At 41.9% G+C, this 25,478-nt stretch overlaps 1 protein-coding gene across 2 annotated transcripts; it reads left to right on the top strand.

The window, feature by feature from the left end:
* Positions 1–750: 750 nt before the first annotated feature.
* inhbab (inhibin subunit beta Ab) lies at positions 751–13,429 on the top strand. Of its 2 annotated transcripts, XR_011692946.1 has the most exons (3): positions 751–1,985; positions 4,504–9,431; positions 11,245–13,429. XR_011692946.1 is itself a non-coding variant. In XM_071491885.1 (2 exons), the coding sequence occupies exons 1-2, from the start codon at positions 1,571–1,573 to the stop codon at positions 5,286–5,288; spliced, it is 1,200 nt and encodes a 399-aa protein (XP_071347986.1). In that variant the 5' UTR covers positions 751–1,570; the 3' UTR covers positions 5,289–11,196. The 2 variants fall into 2 exon arrangements, 1 of the variants encoding a protein (XP_071347986.1); XM_071491885.1 differs by lacking the exon at positions 11,245–13,429 and having other exon boundaries at positions 4,504–11,196.
* Positions 13,430–25,478: the final 12,049 nt, after the last annotated feature.

Below are 25,478 nucleotides of genomic sequence, written 5' to 3'. Positions count from 1 at the left end.
TTATTGAATCAGTTCAGATAAGGATACATTTTTGGATGCTGAAATCAGTTATACTGTATGCTGAAGAATGGAACTGCCAAGCCATCTTCCTCCAGGGAATATTGCTGGGCACAAGGAGCTTTCAGGGGTGTTAACTAAGTTGTAAACAGGTAGCTGATTCAGGGAGAGAGGAGCGCCACACCCGGACACAGACATACACATCGACAGTGGAAGACAAATCACCAGAGACACAGTGTCCCAGACTGTAAAATTTGTCCAACATTATGTATTCTTACTGTTTATGAAATCCACAAGCAATATGCTTAATAAAGTTGTTGGGAATTTGAAAGGCTGTGCAGTGTATTCAGAACCTTGACTTTGACAGGTTGCAGACTGACTCCATTAGGTGAACCAGTTCTTCTTAGTGGTAACCAGTTCACAGTTACAGACAGGAAGACAAAGGGTGAATTAGAGGACGTGTCTCAGGTGAGCACACTGTAACACCTGACTCTGACCACCAGAGGGCATGCTGATGTCACTGTGTGTGTGTGTGTGTGCGTGTGTGTGTGTGTGTGTGTGTGTGTGTGTGTGTGTGTGTGTGTGTGTGTGTGTGTGTGAGAGAGATGGTCTGGTCTGAGCACGCTCCATCTGCTCTGATTATAACAACAAACTCTCTTTTTTCAGTCTAAAAATTTATTTCACACCAACGGAGTTTCTCCTCCACGTGAGGTGATGATGACAATGCACTGAGTCATCTGTGTGTGTGTGTGTGTGTGTGAGTGAGTGAGTGAGTGTGTGTGTGTGTGTGTGTGTGTGTGTGTGTGTGTGTGTGTGTGTGTGTGTGTGTGTGTGTGTTTGTGTGTGTGTGGTATGAATGAATCAGGGACACTCTCTTCCTCCTCTTCCCTCCTTCCTCCTCCTCTTCTGTCGTGACGTTCGTTCAGGAGGAAACACCACAAACAGTCCTGAGATATTCTGAGAGACTTTACTCACTGTATGTGTGTGTGTGTGTGTGTGTGTGAGAGAGAGAGAGAGAGAGAGATAGACTCACAGGGAAATACCTCTGTGGATGGAGGGAGGGATTAAACAGGCAGAGAGGTATAATTACAGTAACTGAGCAGAGAGGGAGAGTAGAGTGACCCTGCACAGTCAGTCACAGCACCAGACAATCAGGACCAGACTGAGAACTATAGGAGAGAACCACATCCTCAGACCTGCAGCAGTCAATTAATCAGAACCAGACAGAAATCCACAGGATCAGAGCCGCAGACCTGCAACACTGACAAACAATCAGGACCAGATCAAGGACTGAGGGAGGACTAGACCCCCAGCCTGCTCTGTGAGCGCTGCTGACCGGCTCAGGATTTCTAACCTCAGTGTTGGCTGCTGAACTCTGTGTTTCTATTATATGTCCTCACTTCCTCAAACATCTGAGAAACTCTACTGACTCTACTGTTGGACTCTGCTGAATCTGAGGCTTTGATCAGAAGGATCCAGAGCCCTTGTGTCTACTTCTCCGTCAGGACCTCTGTGAGTGCTCTAACTCTCCTGCAGAGACAGACACTGACTCTACCATAAGTCAGAGTCCATCATGTCTTCTCTGTTGGCTGTATTCTTTGTGGCGGTCGGCCTTCTTGTTGACGCCTCTACCCTGGTCTCTCCGACTCCTGAGGTTGACGAGACATCTCGGCTCCGGGAGGGGGCATTGTCCTCTGACTGTCCGTCCTGTTCTCTGTCTCAGATGAGGAGGAACTTGTCTTTACCAGGAGGACAGAGTGATATGGTGGAGGCAGTGAAGCGTCACATTCTCAACATGCTGCACCTGAGTGCCCGGCCTAACCTGACACAGCCGGTCCCTCGAGCAGCACTACTCAATGCCATCAAGAAGCTCCATGTCGGCCATGTGACTGAAGATGGCAGCGTGGAGATCCAGGAGGGGGGCCAGGGCCCCAGGGCCCCAACATCCCCTGAGCCACCATCTGAAATCATCACCTTTGCAGAGCCAGGTCAGTCTGACAGCAATCACAAACTTCATGTTTACTTTTAATTTCTCTAGTTCACAGTTAAACAGTTACAGTCACACAGTTGAAGTAACAAAAGTACAGGTACACAGGTACAGTCACAAAGGCACAGTGACACAGTTGCAGTCACACAGTTACACTTACACTGGTACAGGTACAGAGTTACAGTCACACTGGTACAGTTACACAGTTACAGTTACACCAGTACAGGCACACGGGTACAATAACACAGGTACAGTAACACAGGTGCAGTTACACAGGTACAGTCATGTAGACATATCCACTAACTTGGAGAAAGGTATTATGGGTAGCTGACATACATTACAAGCAGCTAGATCTGAGCTCTTTAACTACAAGTTCTACTGATTCTACAGGTTGTACTGGTTCTATTGATTCAACACGTTCTAATTCTGCTGGTTCTACTGATTCTCTTGGTTCTGCTGATTCCACTGTGAACCTAGTTAGTGACTCCACTGCATGATGAGCTTGTACTTTTTTTTAACCAAAGTTGATTAATATGATTGTTGCACTTTATTTACAAAGTTTCACACATGTCTCAGGTGTATCTCAGGTGTCAGACTCTGAGTCAGACTCTACTGAGGTTTACTGATCATGAGCTACAATAGAGACATCTCTCTTCTCTGTTATCAGCTCATTCACAAAAATCCAAAAAGTTCAAAGTTTGTGTACAGATTTCCACAGTCTGTCTGTCAGCAGACACACACACACACACACATACACACACACACACACACACACACACACACACACACACACACAGTTGACTCCACTCAGTCTGAGTGTGAACTCCGTGTTTCAGTTTTATTTTTCTTTACTTTTGTCCACACAGTAAAAGAGGAGGTGACTTCTGAGTCACTGAAAAGTTGTTGGATGATCTGAATCACGTTTATTGTTCAGTGGAAGTTGAGTTAAGCTTCATTCATTCATTCATCCATGTATTCATTAATTCAGTCACACTACATCTGGGTGCACATTTGTGAACCTGAGCAGCAGCTCCTCAATGTAACTACAGGTGTCACGGTGCATGCTGATTGGTCAGCTTCACCTGTGTGTTAGTGACTCAGTAGATTAATGACAGAGGATGAAGACCTTGAGTAACATTACCCATCAGTCCACAGGCTCTGTGTGCTTCACTTACTGCATCTTGCTGGATGATGTTGTGTTGCATTTTGTCAAAAGTTGAGTCAGATTAAACGTTTTTGTCAAAACACTCCCTAAATCGAGTCTGAAGTTTAGCTCAGATAAAATCTGATGGGACGACTGTTCACTGATCAGTAACAACTGATATCAGGTCACTGAAAGAACTTTAGACCCTTGACTCACTGAAGGAGGTGAAACGCTTCAATGGTTAAACAAAGACACAAAGACATTTATAGAACAGACAAATGTGAGTGGTGAAGGTAAAGTTCTGTTAAATATTGATCATTTATAACCCTGATTTGGTCAAAAAGAAAACTTTCAACGTAAGTCTGTCAGGTCAGCAGCTGTGAATGTGAACCAACTCATGACCAATCATATCGTCCTGTCACTTGTTTTTGCTTACATAAATGTACACAAAAGCTTTGCGCTATAAATAGTTGTCTCTTTCTGAAAGACCTTTAGAAAAAGTCCAGGAGGGGGTGGGGTGGGGGGGGGCATACCGAGTGGTCTCAGGCCATGAATAATCTCATTCAGACAAATCTGGGCTTCAGTAATTATTCTGCAGCAGGAGACAAAGACAGAAACACAGGACAGGATGGGTTTTTGGGAGGGTGAGGGGTTGTATGGTGGGGGTTAGTTTGGGGGCGGGGAGGGGGGTATATACTAACGACCTTGTTAACATTCCCAGAAATCAGGCCTTTTCTTTTTTTAGTGTCACTGCTCATATTGAGGATATTTAGAGAAAGTGGCTCCACTCAGGTTTTTATTGTTAACAACATTTAGTTTGTTCGTTCATTCAAATGACAGGAAGACAAAAACATAGGGGTCTCAGTTCAGACATCAGGATCAGAAAGAGACTAGCAGGATCAAACAAAGACAAGCAAAATCAAACAGAGACCAACAGGATCAAACACAGACCAGCAGGATCAAACAGAGACCAGTAAAATCAAACAGTGACCAGCAGAATCAAACACAGACAAGCAGGACTAATAAGATGAGGGTGTGTCTTGTGTGTGTTTATCAGTTTTGATCACCCGCAGTGAAAAGAAATAAACTTAGTAAAAAATTTCATTCTGAGATACCAGTTGTCCAGCAGATTTATCCAGATGTTTAAAGATCTAAATCATCAGCCTGAGGGCAGAGGTTAAAGTGAAACTAACTCAGTGGGAAGATTCACACAGTAGAGACTAGTAGAGACCACCACAGTTCAGTCCAGTCCAGTAGACCATTGTTTTGTCTTTAACAACATTAATGTAAATGTGTCATGTTTATAACCACAGCTCTTCAAACTGATGGATAGGGCTAATTTCTGCTAACATGCTAACTGTGCCCTCTGTTGTAGGTGACTCTCCAAACACCGTGATCTTTGACATTTCAAAGGAAGGTGGTAGTTCTTCAGTTGTGGAACAGGCGAACGTTTGGATCTTTCTCAAAATGTCAAAGGGAAACCGAGTGAAGGGCAAAGTGATGCTGCAGCTGCTGCAGCTTCATCATGAGGATGACAAGGAGGAGCATGTTTCAGAGAAGATGGTGGACACTCGTCGCAGCGGCTGGCACACCCTTGCCATTCCTCGCAGTGTTCAGACTCTATTGGACAGCGGTAGCAACTCACTCAGCCTGCGGGTTTCCTGTCCACTGTGTACTGATGCCGGAGCCTCCCCAGTCCTGACACCCACCAAAGGTGAGCAAGCTGTAGGCCAAGATCAGTCTCATCGGCCATTCCTCATGGTGGTGCTGCAACCTCGAGAGGAGGCACCGCAGCGACGAGTCAAACGAGGTCTAGAGTGCGACGGGAAAATACGTATCTGCTGCAAACGCCAGTTTTACGTGAACTTTAAAGATATTGGCTGGAATGACTGGATTATCGCTCCATCAGGTTACCATGCCAACTACTGTGAGGGTGACTGTCCAAACCACATGGCGAGCCTTAGTGGCTCCTCCCTCTCCTTCCACTCAACAGTTATCAATCATTATCGCATGAGGGGCTACAGCCCATTTCAAAACATCAAGTCGTGCTGTGTGCCGACGAAGCTGCGCGCCATGTCAATGCTTTACTACAACGAGGAGCAGAAAATCATCAAGAAAGACATCCAGAACATGATCGTTGAGGAGTGCGGCTGCTCATAAACTCTGATGATGAGAAAATATCAGCTCAGCACTTTCCACTAAAGACAAAGTATTTATGTTTAGTGATGAAGCATCGTATTTCTTTTTGGGAGAGACTCTTTTCCACATTGGAACAACCTGAGATACTATGCAACATATCCTGCAACGTCAAACTCTACCTGTCTACATTTATATGTATGTGTGTCTATTGTTTGTCTATTGTTTTCTATTGTTATTGAATCATTTTTGATGTGTTCTACTGTTTACTTAGGGTTCAACTTGTATACAAATCTCTGATGTCGAGATACTTGAAAGAAATTTGTTCAACCAGCTGCTTGAGCCAAACATTATTATTATTATTATTATTATTATCATTATTATTATTATTATTATAAAATTTGATGAATTTTGATATTTGCACAGTAAAAAACATTTCTGGAACTTTTGCCTCAGCTTGAAAGTTCAGCTCAGAAGATTGAGAAGGAAGCCAAAGACAGTCAACATGAAGATGAAAATTGATAATTTTACTGAAATATCAACTGAGCAAATTAACTAAAAGAACTGTTGTTAACAAGCTGTGGGCTAATTAACTAATTACCTGTTGTTAATGAGCTGTGACTAAGTTAACAATATGAAGTTGTGAGTAAACTGAACAATGTTAATGAAATCAACCAGACTGATGTTAAATTATTTAACTGGTGAAACAAAAAACAGACTTTTGTTGCTTCATTGTAAAACAATGAGATGTTGATGCCAACTTTATATAATTTATTTTAATTTTTGCCTTTTTGTTTCACTTCATCATTAAAGAAACTCTTAACAATCAATTTTACCTTTGAGTGTCTGTGTTTTCCTCCAGTCCACCAACAGACTCTTGAACAACTGGGCTTCATTTATTCAACTGTGGGTTTGACAAAGAGAGCTCCGCACCTGTGATTAACACCATCATATGTGCACTGTGCACCATCAGCAGGGATAAATCCCACACACTATGTGACAGTGCTTGTGCCCAACCAAGCTCACTTATTTTAAAAAACAATTGAAGGTGAAGCACCTCCTTTTAAAAGGCTCTGGTGGCACTGCCAAACTTAAACAGGGAGAAAAGGTAAAGATAAAAATATTTCACTGACAGCAAAGTGAAAGTCTGAATTAATGGAGCATTGCTGAATTAAAGTTTTGTCTAGCACATTCACTGCAGGACTGCTAAAGACATGGTACATAGTACATGTGACAAAGGTCAGTGCTCTGTCACCTGACAGGAGCTTTGACTTGAAATGCCAAAAAAAGAAATAAAGCATAGTTCAGGCAGAGCAATGAAATCATAGTCTTTGCTGACTGGCACCAGCTTTTTGCAGTTTACAGTGACTGACTTCACAGCTGCATGGCTACTGACATCCAGTCACATTCATCCAGGTGAACGTTGCACACATTATAACCTGTGACTTCCTCTGTAGATGTTGGAAGTACAAGAGATGTGAATCTTCCAGGTCTGATGAGAGCAGTTTAATTAAACTATAACTGTTCTAGTCTGACTGCCCAGCGAAGTTAATGGCTGTAAAATATAGCCATATATGCCTAGACTTCTTCACTGGAATGTGCTCTTGGCAAGCAAACCCAGAAGCGACCAGACGGGGGCGAATTGCTGACACAGATCAAGTGAGAGTGCCCTCTGAAAGCAAAATGTACTGATCAGTCACAGCTACATGTGCTAAACCCTCCATTAAGGCGATCTCAGCAATTAATTGCATGAATCCAAACTATCTGAAGCTGTGCTCAAGCACCTCTCTCATGCTGATTGGGTTGACCATTTCTGTTTTATACCTTGCAATTACCTGTTCAATGAGAAGTATCTGCACATATACTTGGTCAGCAGTGCCAGAAAGTTTACACACATAGATGATAGTGATATATCCCATTCTATGCATGGAAACATGCACCACCATCAGAACAAACTTTAAATTCTTGTTGATTAACTCTTTAACCTGAGGAGGTGCTAACAGGACAACACTGTTTATTACATTAAATTATCAGTTAATGCTGCACTTTTGTTTCAGGATGTGAAAGTTAAGATGAAATCTGAAATTGTTTTTGTGTCCCATGATATCTATGCCACAGATGATGAGCTGCGTTTTGGGGGGTTTTATCATCTTTACAGAATCTTGTAGAGGTCAGTTGACTTCTATCTGCCTCCTGTTCAGGTGATTTTTGTTTGCAGAGATCAGGATCAGGTCTGAGCTCTGCTTTGCTTTCACACATCAACAAAGACAGTCAGAGTGATGTAGAAACCCAACACTCACTTCTTTGTTTGCAGGTAAAAACTGGAGCAATGGCCGGTAGACTGTGAGGCTCCTCCACTTCCTCCTCTGTCCTGCTCTGCACTGTGATTGGCTGCTGGATCTGGAGCCGGTGCCCAGTGATGTTGGTAAAGTTAAACCTTTGCAGGTCAAAGAGAAGCGGGGCAGCCAGAGCCAGCTGGCATGTTGATGATGTTTGTTCACTGACCTACAAACTCATCACTGAATTGACAAGTTAATTTAAGAAACACAAAGATGACTACTGGGTTCTAGAGCATATCATGTTCATAGAAACAAGAATACAATTCATTATTCAGACATAAAACATTCCTTAAAACAGATCTCAGAACTGCAGTCTGAAGAAAAAACCCCTGCTGTGTATTTCAGTCAAATGTTCAATGTTCAGTGGAGTGATCTGACAGCTGAATGGTTGGGGTTGATGCTCCTAACAGCCGAGTCACCGGTTTGGCTCCCAACTGGTCCGACTCTTTCCCGCATGTCATGTCGTTCCCCCTTTCTGCCCTTTTCCTTTCACTCCCTACTGTCCTATCTGTCATATCTTTAAAAAAAATGTTCAAAATTCAGACATAATGAAACCACAGAAATCTGAACTTCTGATGTTTGAGGGTGTGTTTCACCCGTGATTGGTTGGTGACCTGCCAGGTGTACTCTACCTCTCACCCAGTGCCTGCTGGGACAGACTCCAGTGGCAGCTGGGGTATCAGAATTGTCATCATTCAAACAGTTAGAAAGCAATGATAAAACTCTGTGGATCTTCATTTCACACAGGTTCAACTGTCAAAACTTATTATCACACATCAAGAAATAACACAGCAAGAACAACAGTCTTTTATTCTCAGCTCTGAGCTTTATTCTCACCTCATGATGAAGAGTAGACCAGCCTTACAGTCTACTCTTGAGGGTATATCTACACCACTAAATCCAGGCCAAAACAGACAAGGATTTCCTCAAACTTCCACCAGACCTCAGCCTCACAGGCTCTCACACAAACACAGGCTGAACAACAAAACATCTACACACTGAGTGTCAACCACTGGCACTGCTGTAAGTCTCCATGATGTACTGTAGACCTCCATAGTTGTAGAAGGGTGGTCACAGCGATCTGTAGAAACTTGGCGTCAGGCCTTGTGGTTGAGGGACTGCTGTATTTGTATTTATATTGTTTATGTACAAACCAAAATCAATCTAATAAATAAATGTTCAAGTCTCTGTAATAGGATGTGCTGGTCAATTGTGTCCAACACAGCAGTAAGATCTTCCAAGTACAGAGACAAGTCCTTTGTCCAGTGCAAGTAGGTCATTTGTAACTTTCCCCAGTGCTGTCTCTGTGCTGTGAACAATAAACTATTGTTCTGTAGAAAGTCTCACAATTGATTGGAAACTGCTTTCTCAAGGATCTTAGAGAGAGAGGGAAGGTTAGATATAATGATGTTAGATATAGTATAGACATACTAGATCAACAGTGGGCTTTTTAAGAAGAGGGTTAATTACAGCCACATTAAAGGACTGTCCTGCATGGCCTGTTGATGAAGACAGATTAATCACACCTGGTAGAGAGGTGCTAAATAAGGGTCAAATTTCCTTTAAGAAGTTATTTGTAAGTTTTGGTAATGCTAAATAGCCAATGTAGCATTAACAGCTGTTTACTTACCAGTGTTGCCAAGAGCTTCAGCAGTCATTGTGTTTACAAGACAAGCTACCTCTTGAGGGCAGACTGGTATTGGAAGATAACAAAATGGCCCGACCGCACCAGGCAACCTGTTAGGTTGCTAACTTCAGTAGAACAAAAGAAGTGATAAAAATAGCAGCTAAACAGCAGGGTTGTTTTTCACCACTGGAGACCGCCCTGGTAAGTAAAGGAATTTTGAAGCTGAACATTTCCTCTAATCTGCCTTGTTGGAATGATGATTGATGGTTCAGATGAAGAAATCATTGAAGTTAGTTGGTAGAGATTGATAGGTTTTACAGCTGTTTCTAAGGTTGTGTTTAAGGATAAATCAGTGCCAGTTTAGGGCAGGAGGTGGTGGATTTAATTGCTATTAATTACACTTTGGTATGACTTACTGTTTGTCTGTATGTCTGTCTGTCTGTCTGTCTGACTGTCTTCCTGTCTATCTCTCTTTCTGTGTGAACGGAGGTGAACCTGCCCACAGACAAACACCCAGAGTTCATTGCAGGTCTTAAACAGATCAGTGTGTTCAGAGGACAGAGACAGTGACCAACTGATAATCAGTCAGAGAGGAAGAGACTGAACAAACAGTCAGAGTTCATTCGCCATCACTACAGCCGGAAACATTCAGAGACACTGAGACACTGTTTGCACAGTGAGATGGTTTCACTGGTTTAACTGGAGGAGAGACTGAGGCACTGGTTTCATGTCTTTACACTGCGCTGGTTTAACGCAGCACTTCCAGTAAACCTTCCATCTCAACTCCATGCTACACAGTCTTCATGTGCTGGGATATAATGTCTCCACCTCTGTGAAGATGCTGTGAATGAGCCAGTCACTGTAAAGCATATTCAGCTGGAGCCAATCAGCCAATACAAGCACAACTTCAGTACTCTGCTTCATTCATGGCAATGCTGAGAGGTTGATAGAAATCTTATTACTTATTAATATCTTATTTATCTTAATTATCTTATTACTTATTACTTACAGTTACTGTGTAACATGAAAATGATAATCAGAAAACCCTGTGCCAGTGTGTGTTTGTAATTCCATACAAGTAGAGAAAATATATATATATATAGAATGTGAATTATCAGTTTTGAAAAACCGGCTCTTTTGCCCAAAAGTGAAACCCTAAGTAGCAACAAGCAGGTTTCGGGTTTGACTAAGCCAAGTAAAGTCACAACAGCTCATTTAATTAGGTTTAAAGGTGTGAGACCAATCATACACCTTCATCATCACAGAGCCTACAGCAGTTCAATAACTGCACACTGGAACTCAGTGTGTTTGTTCAGGAGACAGTTCAAGACATCTCCTGTAAGTTTGGTCAGGATTGCTCAAAGGCATCTTGAGTTATGAGCAAATACATGATATATGATGATTGGGAAAATGGTTAATGAGTTATGGCCAATATTTGCTAAGCCCCTCCCTTTGTGAAGATATTGTGGTTGATGGCAGCCATGTTTTATGACCGATCTTGCTTATTTAAAGTAGAAATGTGTATCTCAGTCCCCCAAGGATGTATACCAAGTTTGGTATTGCTTAAGTCAAAATCCAAAAGGTTCTAATTATTTAATTTTTTCACATTCTGCAAATGACCAAGAAATTCAATATGATGGATTTATAGTCCAAGAGGCCTTTTGTAGAGCGCATCGACCTGCACTTGTGTGTCATATTTCAAGTCAGTCAAATTCATGGTGTGGTCATCTTTTCATTTTAGCGTCACCATGTGGCCAATTGGGCTCATATTTCTTGGGAAGCAGATGCACATAATTTCCAGGTATTTGGCCAAATTTGTTTCTAGCTCATTCCAGCTCATGGCACTTTGAACTTTGGTATATTATTATTAATAATAATAATGATAATAATAATAATAATAATAATAATAATAATAATAATAAACCAGCAGAGTTGTTCTACCTCCTTGGGGTTAGTTTCCTGTGACTTTGTGAAATAGTACCAATTGGAATCCTCCATGGTGATATCACTGGAGATATCACCATGGAGAACAGGTTTATTTTTACAGGTGAGGTGTTTCTGATGAAACAAGTGCTGACGGAGGCTGCGATGGTGTCAGTGCAGACGGACTGCGAGGAGGGAAGACGTCCAGAGGAACGTGATGAGAGGTGGAGGATCGTCATGTGAGTCAAAGTGAAGGATTTATTTTTGTGTGTGGGCAGGCTGCAGGACACGTCAGTGCTGTTAGCTGAGGGAAGGCCTGATAACCTCAACACCACCTCCACCACAAACTGCTACTCCATCACTGAGCACAGACTCACTGCTGCTATTCAAAGACATTCACCCCCACAGCTTCACTCACACTCTGTTGCTGCTAAATTAGTCCCAAGTTCAGTTGTCAGGACACCGGAGGATTCATCAAAAAAAAAGAAAGAAAGAAAAAATGATGTGGCAGCATTAAAGGGTGTTTTTTTTTTATGTTTCCTCTAGGGAGAAATTCTGTCACCAGTTCTCATGAAAATCACCTTGTTCATTTCTTTAAAAACAAATCATATAAACAAATGAAACACATCAACCTAAAAATTGAGCATACAGGTGAAATAATCCCAACAGAACAATTCTGTGAAATAATAAAATAAATGTAACATCAAACTAAAAGCTTCAGATTTCAGTCAGAAACCAGTTTATTCTCATGTTCACGTTAGGGTTAGGGTTAGGGTTAGGTTATTAGGTTACTAAGGTTAGGGTTACAGGTCAGTGACTCATCAGGTGCATTTGATCAGGGTTAGGTTACAGGTTCACACCCTGACCAGCCCTTGGCCCTTCCCACCATTCCTGAGTCACCTGACCCTCATCTGGCCATACACCCATCCCTCATCATCTTATCAGCGCCACAGTAAAATTACCTGCCACAGCAGTCTGACCTGACTTTCTACCTCTGTTACCTGTTCTAGGTTAGCTCCTAGTTACCTGATAGACCTAGTGGTACCTACTGGTTTCCTACCTGCTGTCGAACCTGTTTCTGCCTAAAGACATGTAAACCTGAGATACCAGGTCCCTCACATACAGTCCAAAAATCATGACTGATCATACCTGAACTAGTTTAAGACTAGTTTTTGAGGTCTAAGGACTAGTTATAGTGGTGTGGAGACTAGTTGCAGATTCACAGGGAGTAGTTGTAGATTTACAGAGACTAGTTGTAGATTCAAAGGGACTAGTTGTAGATTTACAGGGACTAGTTGTAGATTTACAAGGACTAGTTGTAGATTTACAGAGACTAGTTGTAGATTCAAAGGGACTAGTTGTAGATTTACAGGGACTAGTTCTAGATTTACAAGGACTAGTTGCAGATTTACAGGGACTAGTTGTAGATTCAAAGGGACTAGTTGTAGATTTACAGGGACTAGTTCTAGATTTACAAGGACTAGTTGTAGATTTACAGAGACTAGTTGTAGATTCAAAGGGACTAGTTGTAGATTTACAGGGACTAGTTCTAGATTTACAAGGACTAGTTGTAGATTTACAGGGACTAATTGTAGATTCAAAGGGACTAGTTGTAGATTTACAGGGACTAGTTGTAGATTTACAAGGACTAGTTGTAGATTCAAAGGGACTAGTTGCAGATTCAAAGGGACTAGTTGCAGATGTACAGCGAGTAGTTGTAGATTCAAAGGGACTAGTTGCAGATTTACAGGGACGAGTTGCAGATTTCTTAGAAACTTAGAAAGTCTTTATTGTCCCCAAGGGGCAATTTGGTTTGCAACAGTAATGAACACAACCAGTACACATCATAAATAAAATCATACAATAAATAGAAAAACTCTCCTCTTGAATCTCAGATTGGTGTTTTCATTCAGATGGTCAGGATCTTTTTTCTCATGCTGCTTTGGCTTCAGCAGCAAGTCAGTTTGTTCAGACACCCACCGAGCAGAGTGACAGATGACTCATCTTCATCAGGAGGAGGAGGAGGAGAATTCAGTAGAACACTCCTTTAATCACAGGAAACGACCTGAAAACACAAATCACTTGACAACAATGAGACACAAGAAGGGGTAACTACACACTGTACATACACTGTGAAAACACGCAATAAAAGACAGCACAGACACACACACACTGACATATTGTCTGCATGTGTGCCACAGATTCAGGTCGCTGCTCGATGTTCTGAACACAATGATCACTATTAATTAGTCACTGTGTGTGTGTGTGTGTGTGTGTGTGTGAGGCTCTGCTGACTGTTGAAATGTTTGATTCTCTTCTTGGCTACATAAACTTTGGAGTCAGAGCCAGTAAATAAAAGTGTTTATTCTGAACTTCTTCGGGACTTCCTGTCCAGATGTCTGTAGGTCTTCAATCACACATCAGAGACTCGCCCTCTGTCCACATTGATGATTTGGATCAAAGATCTGGTCTGATCTGGTCTCTTAAGAATTGGTGTGTAGTGTTGTAATCCCTCAGTTACAATCCCTCAGCTGCAGTGATCCCGTCGGCCTCTGGGTGGCGCTGCAACCTGCAGGGCCGGGAGGAGAACTCTGTGTAGTTCCGGTTCCGGTTGAATCGCAGTGTGTTGTTGTTGTGGTGATCTCACAGAAACAGAGTCCCCCCGGTTTTGTCTTCAGGTCCTGTGGCGCTTTCCTAGTTCACCACGTCCCTTCTGGTCCTCCAGGTCTGACCCTCATTTCTTAGCCGCTCAGATGTACCGAGCTCCGGTCAGACCTCAGCGGAGTCCCGGAGCTCCGCGGCCGGCTGGGAGGTTTCCCTCCCCGTTCTCCTGCTGGGGTTTTCCCGGAGCTCGCTCCCCGTATGGAGGCTCCGGATATCGCGGAGGTTCTCCCCGGGGCTGCCCCCCTTACTCTCCGGGTTCACCAGTCTATTCTCCGGGTTCTAACCGAGGATGCTGGGACGGGTCTGCGGCAGGGTTCGGCAGCGGGTCCCGGGGGTTCGGTGGACAGATGCGGCGCAGAGGAGACGGTGTCCGGCGCCCTCATTCCTTCAGTCCCGGTTCTGCTCAGAAGTTCCAGGTGAAGTTTCAAGTTTTTATTCAAACTACACCGAGATGAGTTTATGACGCCGGGACCCGATCCGGTCGAAACAAGGAGTGTTCATCATGTGGTCGTTTGATCACAGTTTAACTGAACAATGTGGTCGATCCGCTGCCTGTGTCTCAACCTGAGTTAGAGCCGGATCAGTTTCTGTTGATGTGGATCAGCTGAGAGCCAGACAGGAAGTCCTGTATCATCATCATCATCAGCATCATCATCATTATACTTGAGGCAGCAGCAGCTGTACGAGCGGTAGTAATAATAGTAACAGATGTAGTTAACAGCAAAAGTAGTAGTAGTAGTAGAAATCGTAGTAGTTGTGGTAACAGTAGTAGAAGTAGCAGTAGTAGTCACAGTAGTAGTAGCAGTCGTAACTGTAGTAGTAACAGCAGTAGTAGTAGCAGCAGTAGTAACAGTAGTAGTAGCAGTTGTAACTGTAGTAGTAACAGTATTAGTAGCAGTAGTAGTAACAGTATTAGTAGCAGTAGTAGTAACAGTATTAGTAGTAGCAGCAGTAGTAACAGCACTCGTAGTAACAGTATTAGTAGCAGTAGTAGTAGCAGTTGTAACTGTAGTAGTAATAGCAGTAGTAGTAGCAGCAGTAGTAACAGCACTCGTAGTAACAGTATTAGTAGCAACAGTAGTAGTAACAGCAGTAGTAGTAACAGTAGTAGTAACAGTATTAGTAGCAGTAGTGTATAACAGTAGTAGTAGCAGTTGTAACTGTAGTAGTCATAGCAGTAGTAGTAACATTAGTAGTAGTAACAGTATTAGTAGCAGTAGTAGTAACAGCAGTAGTAACAGCAGTAGTAGTAACAGTATTAGTAGCAGTAGTAGTAACAGCAGTAGTATTAGCAGCAGTAGTAACAGTATTAGTAGCAGTAGTAGTAGCAGTTGTATTAATAGCAGTAGTCATAGCAGTAGTAGTAGTAGCAATAGTAGTAACAGTATTAGTAGCAGTAGTAGTAACAGTAGTAGTAGTAGTAGTAGTAGCAGTAATAGTAACAGTAGAAGTAACAGTATTAGTAGCAGTAGTAGTAACAGTAGGACGTCAGTAGAGGAGGCGGTCCTTCAGTGTGACCAGGACGCATTCGGATGTTAATACCAGGTCTGAACAGGGCCTTAGCTGCAGTGAGTTACAGTGAGGGAGGGGGGATCATGGATTTTACAGAATGGGTCTGTTTCTGCTGTTTCTAGTCTGAACAGTCAGAACAGGAAGACAGACATGGAGGTGACATCACAGTTGGTCATTAGTGAATATTTAAAGGAAAACAGTTTCAGTCAGTTTATTGTGTAGTTCATTGTGTAATAGAGCAGGTCATAAACCACAATTCAAACAAAACACTTATTTCTCTTTATGTTTCTTGTCATGTTTAATGTAATGTATTGATGAAAACAATAGAAACAGTCTGAACTGTTGAAATAATTTGATGAAGTTGTTTGTTTTAGCTTCAATCATCTGATAAATGTTTGTGTGTTTGTGTGTTTTTAGTCTGGATCCTCAGACTCTTCAGTGGAGAAATATTTCAGTCCGTCAATGCTGCAGGATCCCTGGGCAGCTCTGCAACCAGTCAGAGCCGTAGACACAGCCGCAACCAAACACACAACATGACAGGAAATAACAGCCGCAATCAGACACGCAACATGACAGGAAAAAACAAACAAACAACACAACATCAGCAGTAAACACACAACCAACAGACATCCTGGCAGGAAACAACATCAGCAGTAAACAGACCTGAGGTCTGTGAACGTCTCACCAGCAGTTTCAGGATCAGATTTCGGTGATTTCAGGGATCAATCACTTTGATGTGTTTCTATATGATGAACTGATGATGATTCACAGATGAATGTTTTTAACAAAATGTTTTCTTACAGTTTTTAACCCAAATCAAATTCTTCTTCATGTGTTTTATTCAGTTTGTTGAAAAAACTTTGTTTAAAATTAAAAAACATAAAACTTTAGTTTTAATCTTGAGTCGTTTGTTCTTTAATCTTGTCTGTTTTAATTTAAAAGGAAGAGGAAGAGGTCAATCCGAATCAGCCAGAGGTTCTTCATTTGTCCTTTACTTTGAAAAACTAAAGCCCCTAAAAAACCCTTAATTTGAAAAGGCCTTAATGAACAAATGAAGTTGATTTAATGGCTTCATAACTTACATTAGGTCCATTGTAGGTAGAAAAAAATCCAGAGCTGGGGGAGGGGTAGTATTCTATGATAAAACTCTTTTAAGATTAAAGTCATAAAATTACAAAAAAAAATATTTGATATTTAAATAACACATTTAGACATTTTTGTTTTTCATCACACCACAGATGACACAGCTCGCTGTGTATCAGGTCTGGATGATCAGGCTGTGATCGCCCATCACAGCCTACTTTGCAACCGGATTAACCAACAAGGAAACAATGAATAAGTTTAGATATAGTTGAGTTCATCATGGATGATGGAGGTAAAACAGAGTCAGTAGACTGACCTAGCAGGTGAGTGGCTGTTGTTAATTTTCACAGGTTCAGCTGTTATTCAGGAATATAATAAATACTGTAGAGTGAACCTCATGAAAACCTCCTTTAGAATAACAACAATAAAACAGGACAGAGTCTGGAATCTACTGTGATTGTGAATGTTGTTCATACTCAAAGTAAAATATCAGAAATTACAGCATCATCTGAAAATGAAAAGTTATTTGCCATTAATGGAAGAGTCAAACTTAACTAGTGATGTGTTCTTTTCTTGTGAACAGGTCCAGTGTCTCTTTAAAGTCTAGATTCTTATGATGTTTTGATTCTGGGCTGAAATCATGTGTTTGATTTGATGAGGTCATCCATTGCAGACATGATACATGGCATGCTGCGGTGCCTGTGTGTCTCCTTCATAATGAGTTTCCTTGTATTTAACACGAACACAGTAATATCATCTAGGTTAGAGACAACATTTCTATTCGAACACCATATGAGTAATATACATCTGTTCAAAACACTGGTCACATTGAAGGACACTGAAGGCACATGATTAATACAGGCTGGGCTCTTCATTAAAGAGAAACAGTATATTGAAGGTTTTTAACTGATTATTCACATGATGAAAATATTAAAGGGGTAAGATTAAAACTGGGTTATAAACAGTGGTGCAGTGATCTGAGATCACCATGAGGTGTCACTGTGACTCCAACCTGCAAGATGAAACATACTGCAGTAATACTACAATGTACAGAAGTGCTGTACAGAAATACACTGTTGAGATACTTGTACTTATTTGAGTATTTCCTACTCACTCTATCTCTGATGATCAGTTTATATAAAATTAGTCTTTGTTCATAAAGTTACTTAAATCATCAGATACAACAGCAAGATGTTGAGAAACACTAATAACAACAACAATAATAACAATCTTTATCTGCTGCCACATAGTTTACTGACACAAACCATGGTTTCCAGGTGTTTGTATTGATTTGTTTATTTTATTTCTGTATAGCGTGATACACCTCCACATACTACATCCTACCTCTACATCCTACATCCTACCTCCACACACTAAATCCTACCTCTACATTCTACATCCTACTTCCACACACTAAATCCCACCTCTACATCCTACATCCTACCTCCACATCCTACACCCTACCTCCACATTCTACCTCTACACACTACATTCTAACACCAGCTCCTAACACTAACACTGTAACAAACATCTGATGTTATTTTGTAGTTTTATCAGATGATTCAGTCTGCAGCTGTTAAATAGAGCAGAAACATCAGATGACTCTCTCTCTCTCTCACACACACACACACACACACACATATATGTATACACTATAACACACACTTTCTGTTTCCAACAAACAGTATTAATGTCTAATTAACCCTGAAAACACATCTGTGTGTGTGTGTGTATGTGTTTGTGTGTTGCCATGGTTCAGGTTCAGGAGAGATAGTTCTGGTTCAGTATAGCAGCAGCCAACATGTCAGGTCTCAGACCTGGTCCACATGGAGCCAGACTGGGTCCACATGAAGTGATCTACATTTTAAAAATCTGTTTCCATGTGAAGAGGATCTGTGTGGTTTGATGCTGGCTGCTCCAGTCTACATGATGAAGTGTCTTTAAACAAGCCCTGAACCAGGACCTGGTCCTGAGGGTCAGTGTAGAAACACGTTTTATTTTGCTCATTCTCCTGCAGGACGCTGGTGTGAAGGTCTTCATCCGTCTTTGTTGTGGTTTTTGGGGTCGACACAGGAACCAATCAACTCGTCCTCTGCTCCACTTCACGCAGACACACTGAGGCAACTCATTACAAACAACCAGAATCATTTCCCAGCATGCTCTCTGACCAGTTCATGCTTCCTTCAACACTCAGACTGCAGTCAGGACTGAGTCCAGTCTGGAGCTGGTTCTTCAGAAATTGAGATCTGATGAAACTAAAACTGAATCATGTTAAAACTGATCTGAGAACTAAAATCTTCTGCTTTCTGACTGCTCCCAAGATTCCCCTGTTAACTTACCGAACACCTGTGCTTTTTGTGAATTAGCAAACACAACTGACCAATCACAAGCTTTAGATAATGTAAAAAAATCAGGAAACATTCTCTCAAAATAAAAGTCTCATTAAATGTATGGATGGAGACAAACAACATACTGAAGTGACATTATCATCCATCCATTATCTACACTGCTTATCTGCACAGGGTCACGGGGTGGGGGGTGGAGGGGGCAATCCTAGCTGACATTGGGTTAGAGCAGGGTACAACCTGGACAGGTTCACATGGGCAAATTTAGAGTCACCAGTCAACCTAATGAGCACGTCTTCGGACTGTGGGAGGAAGCTGGAGAACCTGGAGAGAGCCCACACAGGCCCCAGGCCCTGGGTTTCAACAGTGCTAACCACTGCACCAACGTGCCACTCTGAAGTGATGCTATTTTATTTATTATTTTTCTTTGTTCAGTTTCACACAAACGTGATGAATATTTACTTTTTACTTTTAAATAATTATAAATTATATTTAATAATCAGTACATATTTGAACATGTTATCAGTCTGTCGTCTGCAGGATGTCCTCCATCCTCACACTGCTCTGATGTACTACTGTTTCTGTGTGTGTGTGTGTGTGTGTGCGTGTGTTTCTGCAGCAGCAGATGATTCACTTCCTGTGAACACCTGAGATCAGATCAGCTGGAGGCTGTCAGAGTCTAGACCACCTGAGACCCAATCTCTTAAGGGGTGTCTGAGGCTCCGCCTACCTACATTCTTGAGATTAATAAATGGACACACTGTGCGAGCCTTCAGAATCAACCACACACTCACATGATCAGACTGATCAGATGGATCTGATTGATCAGGTGATCAATTTGACTGTCAGTGAGACTTGGACATGTGACAGGAACTGTTTCAATATCAATATGTGATCAGCTCTTGTCATGACATTTTCCTCAGATGTCTCTGGTGAACTCTGAGTCCTGATTCAGGTCTGAACCATCCCCCCAAACACACACACACCAGTCTGAGTCTGAGCTGCAGGTTAAAGTCCTGAAGAAACCAATTACATTGTCGTCAGTGTCTGGGATGTCTGGACATCGACATCTCATCTCTCTAGACCCATGGACTCCTGGAACAGGAGGAGAAAGAGGAGGAGGAACAGGAGGAGAAACAGGAAGAGGAAGAGGAGGAGGAACAGGAATAAGAGAAGGAACAGGAGGAGGAACATGAAAAAGAGGAGGAACAGGAAGACAAACACAAAAAAGAGGAGGAACAGGAAGAGGAACAGGAGGGGGAACAGGAAGAAGAGGAGGAACAGGAAGAGGAACAGGAAGAGGAGGAGGAACAGGAAGAAGAGAAGGAACAGGAGGAAGAACACAAGGAGGAAGAAGAGAAGGAACAGGAAGAAGAGGAGCTACAGGAAGAGGAAAAGGAAAAGGAGGATGAACAGGAAGAGGAGGAGGAACAGGAAGAGGAAGAGGAGGAGAAACTTGACTCCTTCCTCTGTGTTGTGGTTCCAGTCTGTGTTAAACTATATGACACAATTAAACTTCCTGGTCTTTTTCACAATAAAAGCCTACCTACAAAGGGAAAGGCTGGAAGACTTTTACTGTGAAAATTCTTGCGGAAGAAACTGATTGACTAGATCTTGATTCAGTTCAATGGGGGGGGTCAGCTGAGATCTGAGAGAACTGAGGAAACATAAGAACTACACTGAGACAGACCCTTACCCAGGACATTTAAAGTCTGGATTCAGGACTGTTTCAAGTTCAGATCCAGGACTGCAGGTATCAACAGTGAGATAACCATATAGGATCCACGCATCCTGGATCAGGACTACGCTGAGGTGAAGCCTTCAGGACTCTCTTTGTGGTTTTGGACTTTTCAGTCTGATATGATACTTTTCCTCAGTGTGTTGGACCAACAGCCAGAGAAGAGATCAGCAGCATTGGATCAGGTTAGACTCACCTGCACCTGTCAGAGATCAGCAAACACAAACATCATGTTGAACTCTGGAGTTAAAGTAAAGTTTTCCTTTGTGAACAAGATGCATCGGATACACCACAGCAGAGATAGAAGCATTTGTCTCCAATAATCAATCAGCTGACTCAGTTTATCAGCCTGAGGTTTCAGTCATCATCTGTCTGCCCAGAGCTAATTTGGTGGAAAAGGGTTGAGAGAGACAGAGAGACAGTTAACATTGTTGTGTCTTTGTGTGCCAGGTAATTTCGTTGTGTCTTTGTGTGTCAGGTAATGTTGTTGTGTCTTTGTGTGTCAGGTAATGTTGTTGTGTCTTTGTGTGTCAGGTCATGTTGTTGTGTCTTTGTGTCACAGGTAATGTTGTTGTGTCTTTGTGTATCAGGTAATGTTGTTGTGTCTTTGTGTGCCAGGTAATGTTGTTGTGTCTTTGTGTCACAGGTAATGTTGTTGTGTCTTTGTGTGTCAGGTAACGTTGTGTCTTTGTGTGTCAGGTACATCTTTTAGTGTGTCATAGTGTCACACGCGAAGACGTCCTCCTGTGTCTCTGGTCTTGGTCCTGCTGTCTGATGTAAAGGTCGAGGATCTCACCTGACACTGAGTCCTGCTGAGTCCAGTCTCCTTCTGTTTCCTTCAGTCTCCTTTGAATTAAAAACACAAACTGACTAACCTGTGTTGGTCTGTGTAGGTGTACCTGATGATGTGGAGATCATGAATTTCACATGTGGAAAAACAAAACTTTAAATTTTTCAATGATCCTATCACTAACACACACATACACACACACACACATCAATACACACACCTGTAGGAGGTAGCTTCCTCCTCTGCATTGGCCTTTAGTGTGAGGACGACCTTCAGACATAGCTTCTGATTGGTTCTCAGCCCCTGTAGCTTTCACTTCATATGAGGAGACTTCATGTTGAAACAAACACACATGCACATATACGTGTGCACACACACATACACACACACGCACACACATGCAGTGTACTTACAGCAGTGGCTCAAAACCCAAAACCGTCCCAGTAATACTTGGTTTCATCAGTCAGATGAGGTCCAAATCAGCAGATGTAGGTCCACAGGTTTAGAGAGCTACTGCCTCAGTCCTGATGATATGAAATTATCGTCCAGGGGGGAGGGGTGGGGGTGGGGGGTAGGGGTCTATGTGGTAGATGAAAGCAGATGGAGAGAAATGTTGTGGCAGCCTCGGCTTGTTGTTGAGATTCCTGAGGGGAACTTTAGGAACCACTGAAGTAGAAAACACACAAACCTGAAGAAACTGCAGCAGCATTAATAATACTGATGTTTCATCTGCCCCCCATCCCCCACCCCCCTCTGACAGAGGAGGAGCTGAACAACTCCCACCCTTCCTCACCCTCTCAGTCTGTCAGAGTGAATGGGGTCTTTGTAACAGATGGATAAGCGACTGAAAGATACACTGAGAGAGAGAAGGAGTCAGGCAGGTTGTCTCTCGCTCTCTTTGGAGTTGCTGCTGCTGCTGAGAGTTAATTTTTCTTTAATCATTAATCAGTCCAAGATGATTGCTGTGTAATAATCAGGAGACCTACAGATCAACAAACAGAGGGAGGACGATCAGCAGCTGGATGGTAAGACCGCTGGTTATAACATCAGCTGTGCTTAAATCCCAAACCAAACTCCACAGAAAAAAACATTGATTTAAACTGTGTATGTGAGGTCAGTTATGGTGATATTTCAGTATCAGAAGAAATAAACAGCTGGATGTGTTCATGTTGACTGTTTTATCAGATTTCACAGGATAAACTGGAGGCTCATAATCAGATTAACAGGTTTGTCCCACAGCAAACGCTGTAAATAAAATAAATGTCACGCTGTGGATTAGTGGAAGTAAAACATGACAAGAGTCACATTTTAATATTAAAGCAAAACAGAAGAGACTGTAACAGAAATAATAATGTTTTTATAAACTGGATGTTCTCCATCAGCAGAACTGCTCACTGCTTCATTCCTGTTGTGTTACACTGGTTTATATTGTACTTGTTGTTTGTTTATTTATTTATTACAGGAAACAAGAGTCGGAAAGTTTAAAAACAATGGACAGTTTGACATCTCATCGTTGGACAGTTTGACATCTCATCGTTTGACAGTTCAACATCTAATTGTTGGATAGTTTTATCTCTCATCGTTGGACAGTTTGACGTCTCATCGTTGGACAGTTCAACATCTAATTGTTGGACAGTTTGACATCTCATCGTTGGACAGTTCAGACAGCTTCTGTCTCCTCAGAGATGGAATGTCTTTGTGTTCTGAGCATGTTCAGTGTGTCTGTCCTGTGGCTGTGGGAGGAGCCAGTCTGTGAGGCGATGACCCTGAATTCCATCCTCCTCCCTCAGGTGTCAGGAGGAGCAGGAGCAGCAGGACTTGCCCTCTCCAACCAGAGGAGGAGGAGGAGCTGGGTATGGAACCAGTTCTTCGTCCTGGAGGAATACACCAGAGATGAGCCACTGTATGTGGGGAAGGTACAAACAGTTAATTGTGATTTATGTTTGATTATTAATTGATAAGGATAATCAATCAGTGTTAACCTGTCTCTGTCTCTCTATGGCTCTGTCTCTTTGTGTCTCTCTGGTTGTCTCCGAAATCACTCACTCATTCACTCCTCCCGGCTCACTATCCAGGGAGAGGAGGAGAAGAGAACGATACAGTTCTATGTAAAGGATGATACAGTTTTATGTAGATGACGATACAGTTCTCTGTGGAGGACGACACAGTTCAGCTCAGCAGTAAAACTGAAAAACACTTTCAGACACTACATGGGTATTTTTTTCATTTCTTCTCCACGAGTGCAATGCATTATGGTATACAGTATATTGTTTGGTTAGTGGCCATTGGTTGTATGCTACTTTTCATGATGCATTGCGAGATACTATGAGTCCACTATTAAGGGTATCACAATTCTCACTAAGATTAAGATTAAGGTATGGGGAAATATTTGTGGGGAAATTTGCAGTATTACAGCAGCAAAGTGGAAGGTGTAAGAGAAAAAACTGCAAATGTCAATAACAGATCGAGAAAAAGGTAAATAATAGATAAGAATATAATAATATATACATTCAGAAAGCACTACAGAATGGCAAACTCTGGCAAAATGGGAGTAGTGAGTGACTTCTGTCTCTTTTAATCTCTTTGTCTCTCTTCCTGATTTTAACTCTTTGACTTCTAGCAATATCACATGGCTCATCACAGGACACATCACCTGACCCACAGCCTGAGTACAACAGTCTGTTGTTATTACTGAGAGACAACTGGCAGATTGTTGATCCTCAGATTTAGGACTGGTCAATCAATCAATCAAAGTCAAAGTCAAAGTCAGCTTTATTGTCAATTATGCTACACATACAGGACATACAGCACAGTTGAAATTTCAGTTCTCTCAGACCCACGGTGCAGATTTAAAAAAAATATAAAGATATAAATATAAAATATAAATGTAATGTAAACAATATAAATGTAATGTAAACAGCTTTTTACAAAAGGACAATGCCATGTAGTGCAATGATATAGTGCAGTGATACAGTGCATAAATAATCATGACAGTACATGGCAGTTAAAGGTGAGGTAGTGTGGAAGTGGGGGGCGGCGCGGCGCAAGATGGCAGCATAGAGTAGAGCTCCTGAGTCGATTAGACAATAATTCCCCCCAAAATACGAAAAGATTGAGAACTCGAATTTCAAACTGATAAGCAATGAGTGGGGGACGAGAGTTGAGAAGTTTAAAGAAAAAAACGATGTCTAGAGACCAAGAAGAACACGAGTCTGAAGACGAGGCGACAAGTGGGGAAAATGACGACTACAAGCAGGCCCACACGCTACTCGAGGGACTCACTGATATTATGAGAAAGATACGTGATCTCAAAAGGGAGATGAAAAGTGACCTTGCAACATTCAAAGACGAATTTAAAGAGGAGGTGAGGCGAGAGTTTTAAGGATGAAACTAACCGAAAATTGGCACAAAATGTCACGGAAATACAAGAGCAGTGGAAGGATATCATCGAGGCACAGGAACGAGTGGCGGAGTTGGAGGAATGGAACATTGAGGCAAAGGAAGCCATCCTCACTCTACTGAAACAACAAGCAAAACTTCAATAGAAGCTGACCGAAGTGGAGGGACACAGAAGACGCTGTCATTTGAGGATTTACAATGTGGCTGAACAGGACAATGAGTATGTGACAGAACTGGTGGAGGGGCTCCTCCGCCGAGAGCTCGCGTTACCGGCCATGTTCAACGCACGCACAGAAGTCTCGGAAAGAAACCGCCACCGGGAGCATCTCCGCGGTCAATTGTGGTAAATTTTCTCAAGTATGAGACCAAAGAGAACATTCTTGCTAAAGCCTGGAAAGAGAAAATAATAGTTGAGGGGAGACAGATATTTTTCGACCACGACTACCCCACCGAGGTGATGAAAAAACGCAAATCCTACTCCGAAATTAAAAAGATTCTGAAAGGCAAAAAACTACAGGACTGTCTCAGAAAATTAGAATATTGTGATAAAGTTCTTTATTTTCTGTAATGCAATTAAAAAAACAAAAATGTCATACATTCTGGATTCATTACAAATCAACTGAAATATTGCAAGCCTTTTATTATTTTAATATTGCTGATTATGGCATACAGCTTAAGAAAACTCAAATATCCTATCTCAAAATATTAGAATATCATGAAAAAGTATACTAGTAGGGTATTCAACTAATCACTTGAATCGTCTAATTAACTCGGAACACCTGCAAGGGTTTCCT

This window comes from Trachinotus anak, unplaced genomic scaffold, assembly GCF_046630095.1.
Source record: "Trachinotus anak isolate AG129_WGS33_773 ecotype Australia unplaced genomic scaffold, CSIRO_AGI_Tana_v1 ptg000012l, whole genome shotgun sequence".
Lineage (NCBI taxonomy): Eukaryota > Metazoa > Chordata > Actinopteri > Carangiformes > Carangidae > Trachinotus > Trachinotus anak.
Note: the sequence above shows the minus strand (reverse complement) of the source record. Positions and strands in the feature narration are given on the sequence as shown.